This window comes from Girardinichthys multiradiatus, chromosome 15 (genome assembly GCF_021462225.1).
Source record: "Girardinichthys multiradiatus isolate DD_20200921_A chromosome 15, DD_fGirMul_XY1, whole genome shotgun sequence".
Taxonomy (NCBI): Eukaryota; Metazoa; Chordata; class Actinopteri; order Cyprinodontiformes; family Goodeidae; genus Girardinichthys; species Girardinichthys multiradiatus.
The window spans coordinates 17,980,904-18,004,157 of NC_061808.1; the positions used below are offsets into that span (position 1 = coordinate 17,980,904).

The following is a 23,254-nucleotide window of genomic DNA, read 5'->3' on the forward strand; positions in this document are numbered from 1 at the left end:
TGTGCTCTTCTAGTAGCGGAAGTGAAAGGGCCCTTTTTCCCACCCCCATCCTCGGCTGACACTGCCATCAGGTGCAGCTTGATGCGTAGATCAAAGAGTGGTTTGACAAAAATAAAGTCAAACTGTAAGATGGAAATTCTGATGTTTATCGGTTCAAAACGGGTTTTGAGACATCTCTTGTAAATATGGGTTTCAGTTCTATACAGTTCTGGCGAGATTTTGACATACATTCTCATTCTTTGCATGAATGTCAAAATATTTTTGATTCAAGTTGTATTTCATCCATTTTGATTACAAGGTGGAATAAGTATACAACAAATAACTTAATTTATTTTTGAAATATGTAGATTCATTACACACAGTGAATTTATTTCTTGTAATTTTGATGTTTACTGCTAATAGATAAATTTAAAACCCTTCATTCAGTGTCTCAGAAAATTAGAATATTGTGAAAAAGTTAAATATTGGAAACTCGTGGTGCGACACCCTAAGCAGCTAATTACCTCAACAGGCCTCTGAATGGCCTCCCGGTCCGGGTCAGTAGGCTACATGATCATGGGGGAGACTGCTGACTTGACAAATGTCCAGAAGAAGTTAGTGACACGCTCCACAAGGAGGGTAGGCCACAAATTGTTATTGCTAAAGAAGCTGGATATTCACAGACTGCAGTATCCAAACATATTCATAGAAAGTTGAGTGGAAGGAAAAATATGCTAGGAAAAGGTGCGCCAGCAACAGGGATACTGGCAGCATTGAGAGGAGTGTTGAACAAAATCCATTCAAGAACTTGGTGGAGCTTCACAAGGAGTGGACTGTTGCTGGTGTCAGAGAGCCATTACGCATAGACGAATCTTACAAATTGGCTACAAATATTGCTCTCCTCGTGTCAAGCCCCTCCTCAACTAGAGACTGGACTGTTGCCCAGTGGTCCGAAGTCCTCTTTTCACATGAAAGCAATGTTTGTATTTAATTTGGAAATCAAGGTCTCAGAGCCTGCAGAAAGTGGAGAAGCACAGAAGTCCAGTGTGAAGGTTCCACAGTCAGTGATGGTTTGGGGCACCATGTCATCTGCTGGTGTTGGTACACCATGTTTTCTACAGTCCACAGTCAATGCAGCCATCTACCACGAAGTCTTAGGGCACTTGATGCTTCCTTCTGTTTATAGGTTTTATGGAGATGCTGGTTATATTTTCTAGCAGGATTTGGCACTTGTCCACTCTTCCACAGGTACCATAAACTGGTCCAATGACCATGGTATTACTGTGCTTGATTGGCCAGTAAACTGTCCTGACCTGAATCCCATAGAGATCTATGAGTTATTAAGAAGAAGATACGAAACACCAGAACCAACAATACAGATGACCTGAAGGCAGCTATGAAAGCAACCTGGGCTTCCTGAACACCTCAGCAGAACCACAGGCTGGTCGTCTCCATGCCACGCCATAGTGATGCAGTAAATCATGCAAAAGGAGGCTCAACCAAGTATGGAGTACATAGAAATGAACATACTTTTCAGAAGCCTGACATTTCTGCTTAAAATATACCTTTTATTAATCTTATGTAACATTCACTGAAATTTGAGTGTTTATCTGTAAATCATAATCCTCAAATGACCAGAAATAAAGGCTTGAAATATTTCACTCTGTTTTCTCCATTTGTGAATAATGGTTGACACTGGGGATAACTGAAGACTCAAAGCCCTAGAAACGGCTTAGTGACCCTTTCTAGACTGATGGATGCCAGTGACTTTGTTTCGCATCGGTTCTTGAGTTTTTTTATATCAAGGGATGTTAGGTTGTTTTTCAAGCCCTTTTAGCCTACTTCATGTTGTCAGACAGGTTCTATATGAGCAATTTATTTATAGCTTATTAAGCATTTTCGCTCAATAAGATCATTTGAAAACTGCTTAGTATATTTACTCTATGTCTGATATTAAGCTTCATAAGATATGCTAAAACAATTTAGTGCGATTGAAAAAACAAAAGAATAAATCTATAATGGGTCAAATACTTTTTCAGAGCACTGTACATGTATATAGAGCACCACTAAATGTTGTTTAAATGGCTTTTATTAAAGCTGCAACTTTACCACAACTTTTTTAACGACCAACAAGTTCCTGGCAGAATTGGATATCTGACGACTCTTCTCATCAGTTATTGGGTGGCGCTCTGTCTGGGCTAGGCTTTCCAGCAAAGTCCTTACCCTTTTAACAAGGTTGATGTTGGGCCTCTTCATCCATACCAGCGTTTGGGATGATGGTCCTTTTGAAATACTCAGGGGTGCCCAAAAGTTTAAACCATCTGACCCAAACTGTCACCCTCAGAAAAAAAGTAAATACTTTAGGATGTTAGGTAACCAAAAACAAAACACCTGCACTGCTGTCTGCACTGAGTTTTAAATGGCCATGCACTGAGAAGGTGCTGACAAGAAAGAAATAGCTTCTCATAAAACACCACCTTAAAGCTCGGCTATTTTTTTAAAGAACAAAAAGATTGAGCTGTTTGGCAACAATGACAAGAATGGAATCAACGAGAGAGATTCAGATCTTAAAAGTACCTACTATCAAGCATGGTCATGGTAGTATCATATTATTGTAGGCTCCAAGCTAGTTGATGACTACCAGAAGTGTGTAATCTAGCTCTAAATGAGGGACATTTGACAAAAATGTGTGTGTATATGCATTTTCATTGTCTGGATCCTACAAAAAAAAAAAAAGAAAAATCAAACTTCAGCTAAATTGGAAATATTGTAAAATTCATGCTTCTTTTAAAACTAATTATAATTTGTCTTGTCCTTAAAATTATAAATGTGACTAAATTGTCTTTAGTTCCAAATTAAAAGGAGTTTATTTGTCACACTCACTTAAAGTTGATGGATTAACTGTATATGCTTCAGAAACAACTAAACAGAAAAAAGTAGTCATAAACCTGCTCAGACACCCATCTGCATTCAGGAGAGTGATCAGCTTTACAGGATGAATATTTTTCAGCACATCATACATACCTTACATACATCTACTTGGCAAGGTCAAAAACTGACAAATTGTACCAAACTAACATATAAAACTGTATAAAAGAAAAAAACACTTTCCTTGACTGTGGAAAAATCAGTCATCTCTATAATAAAGTTTATAATATGGGTCTTTTTTTCATTTGCAAAGTGTAAACGATTCCAAATAATGTCCCTTTTCCAGAACTCACTCCTTGGGTTCAACTACCGAAGGGAAAAAAAAATGCTGAATAAAATCAGCAAAGTGATGTTCAGTTTTTCTCAATCCCATCCTTTCTGCTCAGAGAGAGGCTTAATTCCTCTGTCTGCACCTTTGTCATGGCGACAGTCGATCAGGGTGATGAACGTGTGTGGAAGCTGCGCGGTCGGATCATCATGCTGACTTTGCGTAGAGAGTAATAATCCGAGTCTTTCCAGGAGTACCAGACGATCCCGTCAGGACCCAGTGAGCCACGACCTTTTGGAGAGTAATGGCCTCCCTGTAGAATCGGCAAAATGAAGTAAACACCTGTGTTTTTGAAAGTGTAATAGTAGGAGTTTTCTATGTGTGCTTACCCGGTAGTAGACTCCATTAAGGTTGGCGTAGAAGCACTGGTTGTACCACCAGCCACCGTGAGAGATCTCAGCACAGATGTTCCCAGTGTCTGGAGTACTGAAGTGCTGCTTGTCATGGTACCAGCCGAAGGAGTCCTGCACTGTGCCACTGAAACCTGATACATGAAGACGGTACTGATGTTCCTCATCTTCCACGCTGCAGCAAGAAGTAACACAAGAATTATAGAAGTTTTTGCAAACCTATTTAAGTATGGTAACATAATCACAAACATTAATATATTTGGTAGTATTTTATGTGATAGACCAACATAACGCAGCACATATTTGTGAAGCGGAAGGAAAAGGATATATGCATTTCAAAATGCTTAAAAATAAAAACCGGAGAGGTAGTAAAATGATTTAGCTCTGGCTGTAATTTTAGGGTATGTTTGTCCTGCTGGAAGGTGAACCTTCACCCAGGTCTCAAGTTTCTTGCAGCCTCTAAAAATGTTACTTTTAGGATTACCCTGTTTTTAGCTCCACCCAGCCCCTCATGAACAGTTTCCCCACATCATGATGCTGCCACCACCATGTTTTACCGTGGATATGGTATGTCCAGGATGACATGCAGTGCCAGTTTTTCACTACACACTGCCTTCTTTTCATAGACCAAAATGTTAAGTTTTGGTCTCATCTGACCAGAGCACCTTCTTGATCATGTTTGCTGTGTCCCCTACATGCCTTATGGCAAACCTGAAATAATACCTCCCTATTCTTTCCTTTAACAGTGTTTTTCTTTGTGCCTCTATCTTAAAGACCAGGTTTATAGATTGCATGATTCTCAGCAGCTTCTCCCTCTGAGCTGTGCATCTCTCCTGCAGAGCTAACCTGGGGCTGCTTCTGTGATTAATCTTGCAGTTTATGTACAGCAGTGGCTTGGTAGGTTTGTAGCTGTGCCACACTTGATGGAACAGTGAAATTTTATAGGTTAGAAAACAATATCCCAAGGTTTTAACCTAAACCTGCCTAAAATCTCTCCATAACTATCCTTGGCCTGCCTGGTGGGTGTCTTGGTGTTCATGATGCTGTTTCTTTACTAATATTCTCTAACAAACCTCTGAGTCTTTCTTAAATTACACACACTTTTATATACTAAGGTTGTGACTTCTGAAGACATTTGGGTGCAGTAGATTTTATTCAGGGGAGTCAGCGTAAACAGGGCTTTCGCATTTACTTCCATGCACTGTTTTGTGTTGGTCTATAATATAAATTCCCCAAAAAACATTAAGGTGTGTGGTCTTTATGTAACAAAATGTTATAGGTTTGAATACTTTAGCAAGGCAGTGTACAATTTAGAGCTTTCACCTGAAGCTCTGATACAGGGCATGTTTGTGCTGGATGCTCCAGTCTTCCAGTTCGATGCGGAGACTGTAGTCTCCCTGGGTGCTCAGGTCATGGATGTGGTTGTTACCCAACCAGAACTCTGAATGCAGGTCACCAAATCCATCCCTGTATTCCCTCCAGCTGCGGTCAAAGCTCACAGAGCCGTCAACTCGCCGTTGGATCATGGTCCAGCCACCACCTTAAGAAATGGAGTCGAGCAAAGGTCAAGATCTCCAAAGAGTCTTTAATTCCACATCAGTTCAGTCTGCAGCTCAGTGAAGCTGCAAAAGGGGAAACTTTGGCAAGTTTATCCCAACACTTGATAGATTCAAAGACTGCAAAGAGCAATGATTTTTTCAAATGTACTATTTATGTGGAGTAAACATCATTTAAGAATCAGCTTTGCAGATTTTAAAAAGGCGTCGCTCACCGTCCGTGTCCATGTCACAGTAAACCTCTACAGGCATGCTTGCCAGTAATGGCACCACAGTGTAAAGACCTGATCTTCTCACACCGTTGTAGTAGATGGAAGCACAGTCAATGGGACAGTTCCCCATATGCTGGATCTCTGCAGGAATAGGATGTGTGTCAAGACTCAAGACAAACAGTGACCTTTGGCTCCCCCTGGTGACATTTCACTGCATTAACACAAACCTGGGTGCAGGACTTCTTGAGTATTCTGTAAATGATTGGGCCGGACAATATTGATGGAACAGTCTGAGCTTCTTTTTACTTTATCCATTAAGAGAGTCAGGTTATGTAGCTTATTCTAGGCAGAAAGATCATTTGTTAACATTTAAAACCTGTTCTCATCCAAACCATTAAGAAAAATGATCTAAAATAATACAAGGCAGCATCAGAAAGGAGGCGTACCTGCAGGTCTAGGATCAGAGTGCCCTGCAGATGCAGCAGAGAGCTGGCTTCAGCATAATGAACCTCTAGATCATGGAAGCGCTGCTCCAAAGAGATGTTCAGGTGGAGCTTCTCCTCACTCTGATGGAGTATGTGTCGATATTGGACAAAGGCACACAAAAACACAGTGATACAACTTTAGCAGATTAGATTAACAAAGACAAACTGTAAGTAGGAAGAATAAATGTTGTTACTGAATTTATACAACAGTTGAACCTCACTAAAGTCAGATTATTGTGTTAAATCGGTATGTTTGAATGTGGAATGAGGCATTGTTGAAATAGATAGACTTATGGACAAACATTAACATTTTGTTAACATTCTAATGTCTGGTATTTTAAACCTATTTTCTCATTTGATTACTTCATGAATCTAAAAACAATGTAAAAAATTATGAATACTTGATAATAAGGCTATGAATACCATTAATAGATACTGCTGTGAAAAAGACAACCTCAAATTAAATTAAAATAAAATAAAACATATATATAAAAATTTGCTGGCTCTAAAGAAGCCAAAAATATTAGGTATTAACTGTTAGATAAAAATACCTAAAATTATGTTTTAATAGAATCTTCCTGTGTTTACAAGTTTGATTTTTTTGGGGGGGGAATTTTAGGTTTAAATCTTTTTAATGTTAGGTTTAAATTGTAATTATGTGTGGACCTTTTCCTTATTGCAGGTTTCAAAGCTGTAGAACACATACTTTATTTTTCCAATTTGGACATTTTTCTCAGTAAGTGAACAAGTGACATTGTCCATTTACAATAAAACAAGCTATATTTATTTTTATATAAAAATAAAAACAAAATAAAAGCCATTCTATATCCAAATATAATGGACAGATCATCCATGTTTACGCATGTTGTTTCTCCAGAACAACATGGGAGATCAAAGGTTATCAAAACTTAGGGCTAGTATTGATCATGCTGTGGTTCAGACATTTAATGTGTGAGTTTTAGCAATTTCCTATTTCATGACAAGAAGCCACAGTTTAAAGTCATGGCAGGACCATGACCTGTGCGTGGCGGACCTTTATGATTTTTGACTACAAGCATTTGCAGCAAATCACTCATTTTTATTAGGTGGATTCTCTTAACAAGTATTTTTTATTATGGTGTCTTCCCTCTGTCCTGGGAAGTAAGATTTCTTAAATTGCCAGCCAAGAATAAAACAAGAATGTCCCCTGTAGTTAATTTCCAACTGGGAAAGCTGGAGCCCATGGAGCAGCCCTAAGATCAGTATCCAGTTTGGCTGCCAGACATATATACAGGTACATCTTAAAAACTCAAATTATCATGAAAAAGTTCCATATTTTTTGTCGCTCATTTCAGAAAGTGAAACAAATATATAGATTCATTACACAGATAATGAAAACCCAAAGTTCAGTGTCTCAGAAAATTTGAATACTGTGAAAAGATAAATATTGGAAACTTATAATGTCACACCCTAATCAAAAATTATATTCCCAGATCTGACCTCTGACTTCTGAGACAATTAAAACAGCGTAAGTGGCAACTTAAAAACCAGGCAATCAGCAAGACTAACAGGTAAAGAAATTACTATACACTGTCACTACAAACTGCCTAAATGTTTTAGTTATGAAGACATTTCTAACTGTGCAGAAGTCACTGTATTTGGCTTCGGTGAAATACGGTTGATGCATTCTGTTGCTTTTAAGTGTCTTGGTTTTGTTTTTCATGAGAACATAACATTTGTTGAAGGTAGAGGAGTATTGTCTGAATCGGCAGAGATGGCATTGGAAAGTGTGATTAATAAAATCAAGTTGTGTCCAAATTTGGGTTTTGCCACATACTATACACATACTATAGCATACCACTCCATGGTTGCTCCTGTATTATTGTATGCTGCAGGTGTTTGGGGCTTTGGAGATGCACCTGAGTGTAACATCATACACAACAGAGCTATGAGATACTTCTTAGGGGCTCATAAGCACATCACAAGGGCTGCTATAAAGGGTGACATGGGGTGGGAGCCTTGTCATTCGATTTTGGAACCGCCTAATACGTTTACCTGAAGGCAGGGTCCACAAGAAAACATTTTAATTGGGACAAATCTTGTAAATATCCCTGGTCTATGGAGCCCGCGAGGGGACATGGGGGAAATGTTTTTCTTTCGCGTTCGCTCGCAATGCTTTTGCTCGCAAAAGTTGTTAATCACCTTGAGAAAGCTGTGCAATTTGGAACAGCAGCACAGATGACAAACTGCTCACAAAACAAACAGCACTGATATGGCATTGATATGGTTTATTTGTCATATGCAGGTTAACATGCAGTCAACAATGCGATTAAATGCTTAGGATAAGAAGAACCGTTCAACTCACTATAAAAACAAAAGTGGCGTGCAAAAAAAGTACACATCATGCAGCAGTAATAAGCAAATAAAGTGTCACAGATGTGGTTTCGTGCAGCAATATTGTCCAGAGTTCAGCAGTTTGACAGCTTGTGGATAATAACTGTCTTTAAGTCTGATTGAAGATCATTTTATTAAGGCCGATTTCAAAATAAAACTCAATAAATCTAAAAAACGGGTCTCCCACAAAGTATTGCGAGATAATGCAAAGACTATTGCGAACGAACGCGGGCTCCGTACTGGTCAAACAATGTTCTAGCACTATTTTCTTTAACAAACAGTCAATTTTTATTTTTTAATAATTTGCAATGCAAAATTACAACACTTAAGGAGATTTGTTTCAGATATATAAAGACCACTCGTACTCGTACTCGTCGTCTTCCGCTTATCCGGACCGGGTCGCGGGGGCAGCAGACTCAGCAGAGACGCCCAGACGTCCCTCTCCCCAGACACCTCCTCCAGCTCCTCCAGGGGGAGCCCAAGGCGTTCCCAGGCCAGCCGAGAGACATAGTCCCTCCAGCGTGTCCTGGGCCGTCCCCTGGGCCTCCTCCCGGTGGGTGCCTGGAACACCTCCCGAGGAAGGTGTCCAGGAGGCATCCGGTATGGATGCCCGAGCCACCTCAACTGGCTCCTCTCGATGTGGAGGAGCAGCGGCTCTACTCCGAGCCCCTCCCGGATGGCCGAGTTCCTCACCCTATCTCTAAGGGAGTGCCCGGCCACCCTACGGAGGAAGCTCATTTCAGCCGCTTGTATCCGGGATCTCGTTCTTTCGGTCATGACCCAAAGTTCATGGCCATAGGTGAGGGTAGGAACGTAGACCGACCAGTAAATTGAGAGCTTTGCTTATCGGCTCAGCTCTCTCTTCACCACAACGGACCGGCACAGCGCCCCCATTACTGTGGCAGCCGCACCGATCCGTCTGTCAATCTCCTGCTCCATTCTTCCCTCACTCGTGAACAAGACTCCGAAATACTTAAACTCCTCCACTTGAGGCAGGAACTCCCCTCCAACCTGAAGAGGACAAGCCACCCTTTCCCGGTTGAGAACCATGGCCTCGGACTTGAAGGAGCTGATCTTCATCCCAGCCGCTTCACACTCGGCTGCGAACCACCCCAGCGCATGCTGCAGGTCTTGGCTAGAGGGGGCCAGCAGGACCATGTCATCTGCAAAAAGAAGAGACGAAATCCACTGGTCCCCAAACCAGACCCCTCCGGCCCTTGGCTGCGTCTAGAAATCCTGTCCATAAAAGTTATGAACAGGACCGGTGACAAAGGGCAGCCCTGCCGGAGTCCAACATGCACCGGGAACAGGTCCGATTTAGTGCCGGCAATGCGGACCAAACTCCTGCTCCGCTCGTACAGGGACCGGATGGCCCCTAATAAAGGCCCCCCGATTCCATACTCCTGGAGCACCCCCCACAGGGCATCACAAGGGACACAGTCGAATGCTTTCTCCAGGACCACAAAACACATGTGAACCAGTTGGGCAAACTCCCATGAACCCTCGAGCACCCTGTAGAGGGTATAGAGCTGGTCCAGTGTTCCATGGCCGGGACGAAAACCACACTGCTCCTCCTGAAGGTGAGGTTCGACTATCGGTCGGACTCTCCTCTCCAATACCCTGGCGTAGGCCTTACCAGGGAGGCTGAGGAGTGTGATCCCCTTGTAGTTGGAACACACCCTCCGGTCCCCCTTCTTATGAAGGGGGACCACCACCCCAGTCTGCCAGTCCAGAGGCACTGTCCCCGACCGCCACGCAATGTTGAAGAGGCGTGTCAACCATGACAGCCCTACAACATCCAGAGACTTGAGGTACTCAGGGCGGATCTCATCCACCCCTGAAGCCTTGCCACCGCTGAGCTTTTTAACGACCTCGGTGACATCAGCCTTGGTGATGAAAGAGTCTAACCCCGAGTCCCCAGCCTCTGTTTCCACCACGGAATGCGTGATGGCAGGATTGAGGAGATCCTCGAAGTACTCCTTCCACCGCCCGATAATGTCCTCAGTCGAGGTCAGCAGTCTCCCAACCCCACTATAAACAGTGTTGGCGAAGCACTGCTTCCCCCTCCTGAGGCGCCGGACGGTTTGCCAGAATCGCTTCGAGGCCAACCGGTAGTCCTTCTCCATGGCCTCACCGAACTCCTCCCAGGCCCGAGTTTTTGCCTCTGCCACAGCCCGGGCCACAGCACGCTTGGCCTCACGGTACCCGTCAGCCGCCTCAGGAGTCCCACAAGCCAACCACAGCCAATAGGACTCCTTCTTCAGCTTGACAGCATCCCTTACTGCCGGTGTCCACCACCGGGTTCTGGGATTGCCGCCGCGACAGGCACCGCAGGCCTTATGGCTGCAGCTACGGGCAGCAGCATCGACAATAGATGCGGAGAACATGGTCCACTCGGACTCTATGTCTCCAACATCCCCCGGGATCTGGTCGAAGCTCTCCCGGAGGTGGGAGTTGAATACATCCCTGGCCGAGGGCTCCGCCAGGCGTTCCCAGCAGACCCTCACTATGCGCTTGGGCCTGCCAAGTCTGTCTGGCTTTCTCCTCCTCCAGCGGATCCAAATCACCACCAGGTGGTGATCAGTGGACAGCTCAGCCCCTCTTCACCCGAGTGTCCAAAACATACGGCCGAAGGTCTGATGATACGACAAGTGCACTGATGGACACCCTTATGTTTGAACATGGTGTTCATTATGGACAATCCGTGACTAGCACAGAAGTCCAATAACAAAACACCGCTTGGATTCAGATCGGGGAGGCCATTCCTCCCGATCACGCCTCTCCAGGTGTCACTGTCGTTCCCCCAGCAGAATAATGGAGTCCCCGGGAGGGGCACTATCTTGCACCCCCGACAGGAACGCCAAGAAGGCCGGGTACTCCGCACTACCACTCGGCCCGTAGGCTGAAATGATAGTCAGAGACCTATCCCCAACCCGAAGGCGCAGGGATACGACCCTCTCATCCACTGGGGTAAACCCCAACACGAGACGGCTGAGCTGGGGGGCAACAAGCAAACCCACACCAGCCCGCCGCCTCTCCCCGTGGGCCACTCCAGAGTAGAAGAGAGTCCAACCCCTCTCAAGGAGATGGGTTCCAGAGCCCACGCTGTGCGTGGAGGCGAGCCCGACTATTTCTAGTCGATATCTCTCGACCTCCCGCACAAGCTCAGGCTCCTTCCCCCCCAGCGAGGTGACATTCCACGTCCCTAGAGCCAGCCTAAGCATCCAGGGATCGGGCTGCTGAGGTCTCCACCTTCGTCCGCCATCCAATCCTCTTTGCACCTATATAAAGACCAGTGGAAATTTAATGTGCTCAATAAACCCAAGCTAAGAAGTGGTACCCAATTTAAAGACAATTTTGAGACAGAGCCTTATGTTAACGGTAACAAGACAAAGACAGAGATTTCTTTGTGCTCAGCTGAGAGCGGGTGTTCTGCCTCTTGCAGTTGAGGAGTTATATGTTGAGGAGGATTTTTGAGAAAGAGATGTTTATGTTGACAAAATTTATAGAGAGAGCATGGATGCTCAGACAAACAGCACTTTATCGTGTCTAAAATATTGCTTCTTTTTTGTACTGTTAATGTATGGATACTTCTATTGCTAACACTGTCATAAAAGCCTGTATGGGCTGGGCACATGGGGTGCATGACACTTAAATAAAAACTTGCATTCATTCATTCTAACTTATTATGGCAGCTAGCTGTGCTGCAGTCCTTGTAAAGTAAAGACCTACGTTTCACCAGTCCTTCTGAATCCCTGTATCACCATGCCCTTGATTTGATTTACCAAGTTTCTCTGCAACAAACCCTGGAGCTCTACCTCTGCACACTAGTTCTTTCTACCATCCACCTACAGTCACTAACTGATCCAGCTGAGCATCTGTTTCTGTATAAGCTCATCACCTGAGAGCACATGAGGCAACACGTGGAGCAGTAGGACGCTAATCCTGTTAGTGACTAAGGTCAAGGACATGCTGGGAGGGAAGCCTACAACCATAACTGGTCTACAAATCTTAGGATGGATGAACTTAAAATGTTAAACTAATCAATTATATATCAAATCTTATTTAATCAAATATTGGAAAAGAACAAACATCCTACCCAAAGACCTATTTTAATGTCTCACACTAATATCATTATTGTCACATTTTTATTACATACGTCACTACAGACAAACTCAAAGCACTTAAAAGGATGAATCCTGACAGCTGACCCACGTCTGCTTTAGTCACCTGCAGCTCGAGGACATTGATGCGATGCCGGTGGTTTCTGAGTTCCTCCTGCAGCTCAGAGATGATCTCCTTCAGGGCCACAATCTGCTGCTTCCTCTCCTCGTTTTCGTGCAGCCAGTAGGAAACCTCATCAGAGCAGCGGAACATATCCGGGCAGCTCCTCTCGTCCAGCTGAGGCAGCGTGGCCACCAGCCGACACATCCCATCCTCCATCAGCTGTCAGAGAAGAAGATTCCTATGAAAGAACCCCTCAACATTTTTTTATTGGGGGTTTTCAATAATAAGTCAATAAATTATCTGTTAAAGAGGTCAAGGCAAAATCCTGAAGGAACCCTGTGCTGCTGACTTGAAGAATGCTCTCTGTTCTTGTTATTGATGAAAGTATAATCCAAAGACTTTTATCTGTCATTTTTCTTTACTGGACTGGGCTGAAATTAGCACTAAGAAAATTTAAAGTCACATGCAGAGGTTGCAAGTAAACAGTTATTTCTGAATATTTCCCTGCTGTTAAATTGGCCAGAGGTCATATTACTTTTGTCTGGATTGCAGCCATTTATAAGAAAGAAAGTTCTAACATTCTGGGAAGTTACTAAATATCCATAAAAAATGATGAAAAAAGTGATGAATTTATCTTCAGAGATCTGACTTGAATTTTTTTGTACAGGGCTAATTTGCAATGTCTTTCCCTAGCTGGAACAAACATCCCTTATTTCTATCTTAGAGATAAGAAATCTCATGTCTCAGCTCATCTGATTGACCTGTGGCAAGATCAATTAACCTTTAATCTCCTTCTGAAAAGATTTGTTTGCTATAAAAGTATTTTTTTTTTATATTTTTGTTCGCACACATTTAAAACGCATACATTTCATTCATAATGCATTAAAATTAATTATTGTAATAAATCGTAATTGATTAGCAAATTCACAAATATCCCAATTTACAGAAATACAAAAAACAGAAAACAATGAAGCTATTTTAGGTAACAGGTCTGGAAGAGAATATTGTATGGTGACGGGCAAAATCAGTGAGGGGCTGAGGCTTCGGTAAAACATTGGAAGGTCAGTTTGTTTGACCTCTAGGTTCTTTGATTCACGTCAAATCAATATTTCCATAAGAACCCCAAGCAATGACTGGAATGGGATCCCGTGCTTGACAGAGAAATCTATTCTATTCTATTCTGTGTTGAATGCAGCCCAAACAAGCAGATGCATAATTTTAAACCACACCAATCAGCGAACAGGAGCTACCATAATCCGATTTTGTTAGATGTGCACACATTTGTGAAGCTGATATGTGTAAATGTTTGTGTTTTAGCCACTGCTGGTTGACATACAGTAGATATAAAAAGTCCAGACACCCCTGTTCAAATGCCAGGATTTTGTGATGTAACAAATCTGGACAAGATCAATCTTTTCAGGACTTTTTAAACTTTTAATTTGGCATATAACCTATACAACTTTGAAAAATGAACTGAAACCTTTTGGATCCAAAATTCAAATGTGAAAATATTTTAAATACCATGGTTGCACAAGTGTGCAATGTATTATCCCGCTCAGTCTATTTGGCTAGGAGTCTTATCATCCTGACAATGCTTGCCCACTCTGCAAGGGTGTGTCATTATCACAGCCCTCTTCGGATCAGACTACAGAATTTCTGTCAGGTTCTTTTGTGGATTTGGATGTAGTCTTTAGGCCGTTGTCGTGCTGAAAGATGAAGTGCCTCTTCATCCCCAGCTTTCTGGCAGAAACCCGGAAGGTTTTGTGGCACCACTGGCAACACAGCCCCAGATCACCGGATCTCTGTGGGTATGATGTTCTTGTACTGATATGTATTGCTAGTTTTGAATGTTTTTTGCCATGTTAATCCTTGCTCCCGGTCTATGATTACCATGTACAGCCAGTACTAGCCAGGAATTACTGCAGCTCCTCTAATGTTGCTTTAGGCATCTTAGGAGACTCCCTGACCACTTTTTTTCTTGTCTTTTAATCAATCTTGGAAGGATGTCCAGTTCTTGATAATATCACTGTTGCACCAGATTTTCTCCACTTGATGATGACTGTCTTCATGTGTTCCATGGTATATCTAATGCCTATTATTTTATTTGATGCTGTGCTCCTGGCTGATACCTTTTGACAGTGAGATCCCTCTAATGCTTTGGATGCTCCATGGCTTATTGGAACAGCTAAATTGCAAACTGTGAGCTGACTCCTTTTTAACATGAGTGTGAATATGCTGAGTAATTCTGAACCCAGCCACATTCCCAGATATAACAGGATATGCACATATATGTAATTAAATTATTTAAGTTTATTTTATCCCTTAAAACACTAGAATTTTTGTTCAAGTGATTTGTGCAGGTAAAAGGAAAATTGTCTGAAACAATTTTGTGAATCCATCTCAGGTGAGGGTTATAAGGCTTCACCCTAATATCCTGTTTTTGCACAGGTTAAACTCTTTATGTGATGCTTTTTCTAACCGTAGTGCGTCTACTTTAAATGTTTAAGGGTTTATAACAGCTCTTTGGTTGTGGAATCATGGTTTCACATCATTTCTATAAGTGACCCACTAAATAATTTAATTGCACAACAATTGTATTTGGTAGCTAAATGCTGCATTGTTAGATACTCCCGCATGGAGTTCCTAATAAACTAATAAACAACAATAAATGTGTTCCGAGACCATGATGTTTTTAGGCACCAGTACCTGGTTTGTGTACTCCCCACACTGTGAACCTCCACCGTTGCGTGATGTGGAAGTGTTCAGGTTGTCTGCTTTGGCCTCTGGAAGTAACAACATGAAGAAGCAGAGAGCGAAGCCCACGCTCCAGCTGAGGAGGTCAATTGAGGTCAAACCCATCGCTGTCACAGGGTTAGTCTGTTCCCTGCCTTTTCACTGAGGGTGGGCTTAGGATGTGGTAGTATACGCTTCAGCATGTGATGCGCTGCTGGCTCTTCCTGAAACAGGAAAAGGGGAGTTTAACCAGCAACACTTTAACCCAAATTTAAAATCTGCTTATATTTTAAGAAGTTGCTGTGAAAAGGTTTAATAAATATAGGCTCAGGTAACATAACATCATATTAACCAGTATCAGAGTACAAATAAGAAATTATTCAGCCTAAAGCTATGGAAACTATGCAGGACTCACCCCAGCTACACAGCACCTTCTACCCCACTCATGGCTCTGTTTGGGCCAGGGGGTTTTCTCCATTTTTATTTTTGAATTCTCCTTGTCTTTATCTCCTTCTGAGTTGCTTTCTTAGTCCATGTCTTCCTCATTCCCTGTCGGTGTAGAGATCCTAGTCCAATAATCCACCTCTAAGAGGATTCACTGCAACTGAGAAAAGGCAGGGAGCATGACAAAGAGGGTGATAAAATTCTGACGTAAAGTGAGAAGCATAGAAACACAATGAAAAAGTAATTTTCTTTTTAATTACACCTTTAAATAACCCTGTTAACCTAAAATCATGCATGTATGTATAAAAGCAAGCTAGCCCTTCTTCAGAAATGTAAATTGTTCTGAAAAAAGTAATTTCTATTTTTTTATTTTTTCAAATGTCACACACTGCAACCATGTACCACCTCTGTTTATTGCTTATTATTTTACTGCTTTCACTGGATATAGATGGGAAAAATGGTTGAAACAACAACACGAAAGAAGAGATTAAATAGTGAATTGTAAGAATAATACAGTGGAGATCGTGAAACGTGTTTACACAGTTTTTGTTTATCTGGAACACCATCAGCAAAACTCCCACATCAGCACATTCAGTGAATAAACATACCCTACTGCACAAGCACAGTAATCCTACACTAAGCTAGAGGTAATGAAGGAGTATGAGGGGTGCTGATCCAATTATAGTATCCAAGCTGCGCTTTACATTTTTCTGTCCTTGACTCTGGTTCATTAACATGCTGCAAACATTTTCCTGGAAAGGACCTCAAAACCATAATATGTGTTATTGGGTCTGGGGGTTTTGTAGGATCAAAACGGCCACAATAGTCCTGAAACAGTGCTTGAGCCAATGATGTGGTTAATTCTTTAGCATAAACCAATACAAATACAATGTCATTGGTTTAAACTGAAAAATAAGGGGGAAGCCTTCAAACTACTCTACAAGTTTAAGTGGTAAAATTTAAACTACTAAATCCTTAAAATTTCTACATTTGACAAACACTGATAGAAACAATAGATTAAAATTCATTTTGTTAATAATAATCAAAGAGTTCAAAAAAGCACATTAAATGGAGTTTGTGCTAGACCCCCACCTTGAAATTAAGATGGGGGTCTATCACCCAACTTTGAGTGATGGTAATTTGTAAATTTGGCATCTCTGTTTTTCACTTCCTGTTGAGTAAAACTGATGACCTCATTTCATTTTCTAGTGAATTGCAAATGTGCCGCATGCAAACTAAATGAAACACATAAAGTTTCATAAATAAGTTATAACTGTGCTGGGTGCATCTGAGAGAAGTGTGTGTGCGTGTGTGTGGGCGCGCATGTTGGTGCAACGCCACAGGGGGGCGCAATGTTACTATTTACTGATCTATTGGGTTTGACTGTAATTGTGAAATTCCTCACTTCTACAGGAACGACGCAAATTCGAAAGCTTTCAGAAATTCAAGCTTAATCTATGTATAGGACTTTGTTTATTGTCAGGGGTGTGTAGTGTGACTATAAATAAATAAATACGCTATATTGCTAGAAGTATTCACTCAACTTTCCATATCATTGAATCCTGGTGTTCCAATCACTTCCATGATGACAGGTGCATAAAATCCAGCATCTATGCATGCAGACTGCTTCTTAAAACGTTTGTGAAAGAATGGGTCAATTTTAGGAGATTAGTGAACTCCAGCGTGGTGACATGATAGAATGCCGTCCAGTTGTGAAATTTTCTCTCTATGTATTCCACAGTCAACTGTTGGTAGTTTTATAACCATGTGGAAATTTCAGGATCAAAGTGGACGGCCACAAAGAAAATTAGGCAAAGAGTGTGCAGAGGTCACCAACTTTATGTAGAGTTGATAGGTAATGTGCCTTCAACCCTAATTTACTTCAGATTAGTTCATAAACAATGTGTGGAGAGCTTCATTGAATGGGTTTCCAAGTTCGAAGCGTTGATGCAGTGGTAAAAATTACTCCACCATTAGAGCAGTGGATATTTGTTCTCTGAAGTAATCATCCATGCCTCAGTTGCCAGAAAAACAACAATTACTTGACTGTATGTCAAGTAATTGTTGTTTGTCCAGTGTGAAGTTGGGTGAAAGGGGGATTATTGTTGGGCTCAGCTCCTTGGTTCCAGTGAAAGGAAATCTTTCAAAACATTTTGGACAATTTTATGCTCCTATCTTTGTGGAAACAGTTTGGGGATGGACACACCAGTACACAAAGAAAGGTCTATAAAGACATAGATGAGCAAGTTTGCTCCTGAATTCAATCTGAAAGATCACATTTGGGATGAACTGGAGCAGTGACTGCAAGCCAGGCCTTCTCATCCAACAATTGTGTTTGACCTCACAAATGAGCTTCTGGAAGAATAAAAACATCCATAAACATGCTCCTAAACCTTGTAGAAGGCCTTCCCAGAAGAGCTAAAGCTGTTATAACTGCAAAGGGTGAGCCGGCATTATATTAAACCCTATAGATTAAGAATTGGATGTCACTCAAGAACAGTATATATGTACAGGGGTTGGACAATGAAACTGAAACACCTGTCATTTTAGTGTGGGAGGTTTCATGGCTAAATTGGACCAGCCTGGTAGCCAGTCTTCATTGATTGCACATTGCACCAGTAAGAGCAGAGTGTGAAGGTTCAATTAGCAGGGTAAGAACACAGTTTTGCTCAAAATATTGAAATGCACACAACATTATGGGTGACATACCGGAGTTCAAAACAGGACAAATTGTTGGTGCACGTCTTGCTGGCGCATCTGTGACCAAGACAGCAAGTCTTTGTGATGTATCAAGAGCCACGGTATCCAGGGTAATGTCAGCATACCACCAAGAAGGACGAACCACATCCAACAGGATTAACTGTGGATGCAAGAGGAAGCGGGCCGGGCTGCTATAGCCAAACCTTTGGTCACTCATGCCAATGCCAAATGTTGGTTTCAATGGTGCAAGGAGCGCAAATCTTGGGCTGTGGACAATGTGAAACATGTATTGTTCTCTGATGAGTCCACCTTTATTGTTTTCCCCACATCCAGGAGAGTTACGGTGTGGAGAAGCCCCAAAGAAGCGTACCACCCAGACTGTTGCATGCCCAGAGTGAAGCATGGGGGTGGATCAGTGATGGTTTGGGCTGCCATATCATGGCATTCCCTCGGCCCAATACTTGTGCTAGATGGGCGCGTCACTGCCAAGGACTACCGAACCATTCTTGAGGACCATGTGCATCCAATGGTTCAAACATTGTATCCTGAAGGCGGTGCCGTGTATCAGGATGACAATGCACCAATACACACAGCAAGACTGGTGAAAGATTGGTTTGATGAACATGAAAGTGAAGTTGAACATCTCCCATGGCCTGCACAGTCACCAGATCTAAATATTTTTGAGCCACTTTGGGGTGTTTTGGAGGAGCGAGTCAGGAAACATTTTCCTCCACCAGTATCACGTAGTGACCTGGCCACTATCCTGCAAGAAGAATGGCTTAACATCCCTCTGACCACTGTGCAGGACTTGTATATGTCATTCCCAAGACGAATTGATGCTGTATTTGCCGCAAAAGGAGGCCCTACACCATACTAATAAATTATTGTGGTCTAAAACCAGGTGTTTCAGTTTCATTGTCCAACCCCTGTACATGAAGGCAGATGAACAGTTGCTTCTGGTGTATCATGGTGGGGGTTTAAGGGGTCTGCAATTACTTACCTCATCTGTGTCCTGCTCTTTGAAATATACAAGGTCAGAGGGGAAAGGTGAGGTGTAAAATTAGATTTTACTTATCAATCACAGTCCTTCATTCCTGTCCTGTTTTTTAGGCTGTTTCTAACTAAACTTTGATGGATTATCAGTAGCTGTACAAACTGCAACTTAAAAGTCTGTTTTTTTTTTTAGTTTAAAATAATATTCAAGTCTTAGTTTAAAGAAATCAGAGCTGACAGAGAACTATAGGATATTAAGACAGTGTTTATGGTTTTCACCTATTATCCACATTAACCACAGTCCCAAAATAAACCTGGGTATTTCTGTTATAAGTTCAAGTATTGATTCATTACCTGGAAGGCAGGAAATATATATTTACTCCAATTTCTTTCTCTAAGCCACTGCATAAAATACAAAAACATATCTATTAAAGACCCCCCCCCCCATTCATACAGTACTGATGGTCAATTTTCTTTTTCATGGCAGTCATTGATCACAGTGTCAGAATCAATATATAGTTTCTTTCATCTTCATTGACAAAGTATCAGCAAGAATGCAACATTTGATGAACTACTTTTCGGGCTGGAATTAACTTCAAGATCAATAGATGCAGATGGTGCAAAAAACTGCATACAGTGTTGCAGTAAAAGTCCAGATGTAACTATCAAGTTTCTTCAAATGGTCGTTATAAAGTAATTGTAATTCACTTGAAAAGCCATATTTAATTGTAAATATTTGAGCAGTTATATGTGGGAATTACTTTGTCTTCAATGTTGCGATAAAAAGTTATTTGTCTTTTTCTATATATGAATAATTACATAGTGTTTTTCTTGTAAGAAGGATGGAGTTGAAGTACGATAGTCCTTCATATGCAGGACATCGAGCCCAGAGTTGAGCAGCATCTCTGATATATGTTTATAAGCCCAAACAGTAGGAGAACTAACAGATCAGCTTAAGTCCTTCGTCAGCAATATCTCTCCAACAGCCTGCATGCAGTCTCCATGGTAACCAACTCCTGCACTGATTTATTCATGGCGATAGTGCGGACAGCTTCGATTTTTGATTTGATTTAGCTCAGAATTTCTCCACAGCAGGTGGGGAAATACAAAGATTTTGTAGCAGACTCGCTGCTTTGCCAACTGCAAGGAAGGAATCTAGCGGTTGGCCAGCTTGTGCATCCAGGTGGATTCAGAGATGTTGCTGAACAGCTGGTCAAAAAAATAAAAACAGTCTCTTACAGGTCTACGGTGAACTGGCAGCTGTAAATAATCAACTGCATTATCCAGGGAGTATACATTTGTGTAAAAACAAAGCAGTGTTGTTGCTTAATTCAGGTTATCTCTAAGTCATGCCAAGCAAATGGTTCTGTTGTCCAGCCTCCAGTCTCACTGCGTTCCATACAACGTCACTCAATCAGCTGGATGCCTCCTCAGAAGATTATTGTGCATCTTCTCCTCGACGACAAGCTATTATATATCAAAAACAGTAAAAAGAAAATCTATTGCGAAAACCAAATATTGTCTAAAGCAAGTGAACATTTCCATACTCGTGCTAACAAGGTTAAAATAAACAGATATCTACTTACACCTTCATAAATTAAATTGAAGCTGTGTTTTTGGGCCACCTTTCTGTTTTTATTCATTTCAGCCCCTCTTCATCTTTGGTAACTAGGGATGTGAGTCTCTTACTTTAAATCAAAGGAAACAGCTCTCTGGAGTGTAAAAACAGAGCTACGAAAGTGTCTGAAATAACTAAGAGGCTTACATCTTAGCAATGAACTAAAGCTCATCATAAAGTTATGCAGTTTACTGCAGAGACAGGCCATAACACCTTTGACAGCAGCTATCCGACGGGAAATGTTTACCTCTCCTTTCACAACCTTTTTGAATTATATTCTGTCAGAGACAACATAGGAAAGTCACTTTTTCCTATTGCTGAATTATTCATAAAATAAAGCTCAGTTTGTCATTTGTCATAGGATAGAAAGGCTGATTCCTGCATGTTGACAAGAAACTAAAAAGTTCAGGTTGACTGATGTGACAGTTTGACAGACGCAGTGCAGGTAGAGACGGTTAAGGAACAAGATTCATGAAGGAAGGATAAGAGTTGGAGGTGTGTTGCTGGATGTGTGGAAATACAGGAGCAGGCTTCATAAGGAAAGCACTATTTAAGCTCTCTTCTGACTAAAAATACAAGGAATTTTGTTCACTTCCAACAGATGTAATTTCACTTTATATAGAAATAACTATATCAGGAAAAGCACTCCAGGAACCCATTGGTCATAGTCTGATGACTGAGCTTGTATAATGGGCACTCTTTACAGGCCTCAGGTGATATAAAGGTAAGAACATCCATGCTAATGTTCTGTTTCTTATTTCAATGTAGAAAAGTTAAAATAGGAGAATGTGTGAAGATGACCTGGTTTGCATTTAGCTAATTTCCTCTTAACCTTCAGCGTTTTAAAACACAGACATAATGCTTAAAAAATATTGATAGAATTTTCTGAGACCAGTGAAGATGTATTTGTGTCACATTGCTGCCTCGATAAATATATCTTTCTCTGACAATCTATAGGCTGAGGGAAACTGGATGCAAAAACAGGATAGACAGGGACACAGAAACCAGACACAAGAATGACTTAAGATATCAACCTGAAGGCAAAAAAACTAGAAACATAAAAAACAGGGAAGCAGGAAGTAGAACACAGACTTCAATTAAAGATAGGTTCAGAAAAAATGCTTACAGTACCAAGCGCTAGAAATCCTAATACTAAGCAATTAAATTAACATGAACTGCCAAGAGAGACAATGTCAGGCTTTGTTTGTTAATATCTGGACCAAACTCCAGACAGACACTTGGGATGGGCATCATGGCAGTTTAATGAAAGGTAAAAAAAAAACACATACAGACAGGACTACACACAGAATCCAAGAAATGCAGTACCAGAAAAACAGACGAAGAAACAGAGTACCAGAAGAAACCAGCAGTGAGAGATGAATGTAGAGAGCTTAAATACTGAGAGGAAGTGTGGAGAAAGACATGGCAACCAGGTGAGAGTGATCAGCTGGAAGTGAGGAATAGCTGAGACCAATGAAGGGGAGGGGAAAATAGAAATGAGCAGGATCAGAGCAGAGAAACGCACAGGAAGAAATCTAACAGAAATATCTAAATGTACCAAAACACAGAAATAGACTAAAGGACTATAAACAATGGTTAAATAAAGAAACAGAAACAAGAAAGAAATTCAAACACCTAACACTAACAGATCATGACAAACACATCCATAAATAAATTAATAGTCAAGGATCATGACAGTTTCAGCATTTAAACTTCAAAAATGATTTCAACATCACGTCAAACCGCAGATTCCATCATGTATTTATTACAGAAAAAGGAATTAAACATGAAAGAGTTTTTAAAATGTTAATGTCACCAAGATAAACACCACAGAATTTCTTTTTTATTGTTTTTTTGGCTGTAAATGTATCATCTTTGCCTGATTTCTGGACTAAGCTACTAAAATGTAACTTTTTTTCACAGAATTTTTCATAGATTGTAAAAAAGCACAGAGAGATCTTCATGTTGACAAGCTAGAAGAGAGCATCGATTCTTCTAAACACTTGTTTGTAACAAAAGCCCATTAAAACAGGGCTTGTTTTAGATACTCTAACTAAAGAATATGTGTTTTTTTCTGATTCTGGTATGTTTGTTTATTAGGGGATCTGACTATCTTTATTTAGGTGAAGCGAAAATATTTTGTTTGTTGACCTTGATGACGTTTTAATTTATGAACATTTGTATTGTGTATGCATCTTGGTTTAAGCTTGGTTCTTGCAAGACATCACTTTTGCTGGTCCTTTACTGCATGAATTACAGAAACTGTTGTTTTATTAATAAAAAATATCTAATGTCTGTAAATTTAGAATATTTTTTCCATGTCCTTCA

General features: G+C 41.2%; 1 protein-coding gene across 1 annotated transcript; it reads right to left on the reverse strand.

Annotated features, from left to right (window-relative positions):
* Window position 1: 1 nt before the first annotated feature.
* si:ch211-203k16.3 (angiopoietin-related protein 7) lies at window positions 2-15,720 on the reverse strand. Its single transcript, XM_047388013.1, has 9 exons — window positions 15,587-15,720; window positions 15,145-15,395; window positions 12,442-12,657; window positions 5,800-5,919; window positions 5,581-5,695; window positions 5,357-5,494; window positions 4,909-5,125; window positions 3,565-3,760; window positions 2-3,488 (listed from the first exon to the last, which is right to left on the reverse strand). Exons 2-9 carry the CDS (start codon window positions 15,295-15,297, stop codon window positions 3,342-3,344), a joined length of 1,302 nt encoding a protein of 433 aa, XP_047243969.1. The 5' UTR covers window positions 15,298-15,395; window positions 15,587-15,720; the 3' UTR covers window positions 2-3,341.
* Window positions 15,721-23,254: the final 7,534 nt, after the last annotated feature.

Excerpts from the sequence above, each read along its gene's own strand:
- si:ch211-203k16.3 (XM_047388013.1), bottom strand. The coding sequence starts at position 15,297 with ATGGGTTTGACCTCAATTGACCTCCTCAGCTGGAGCGTGGGCTTCGCT. Across the intron at positions 12,658-15,144 it reads GTGGGGAGTACACAAACCAG|CTGATGGAGGATGGGATGTG; the intron begins GTACTGGTGCCT and ends CTTCTCTGACAG. Across the intron at positions 3,761-4,908 it reads GCCCTGTATCAGAGCTTCAG|CGTGGAAGATGAGGAACATC; the intron begins GTGAAAGCTCTA and ends TTCTTGCTGCAG.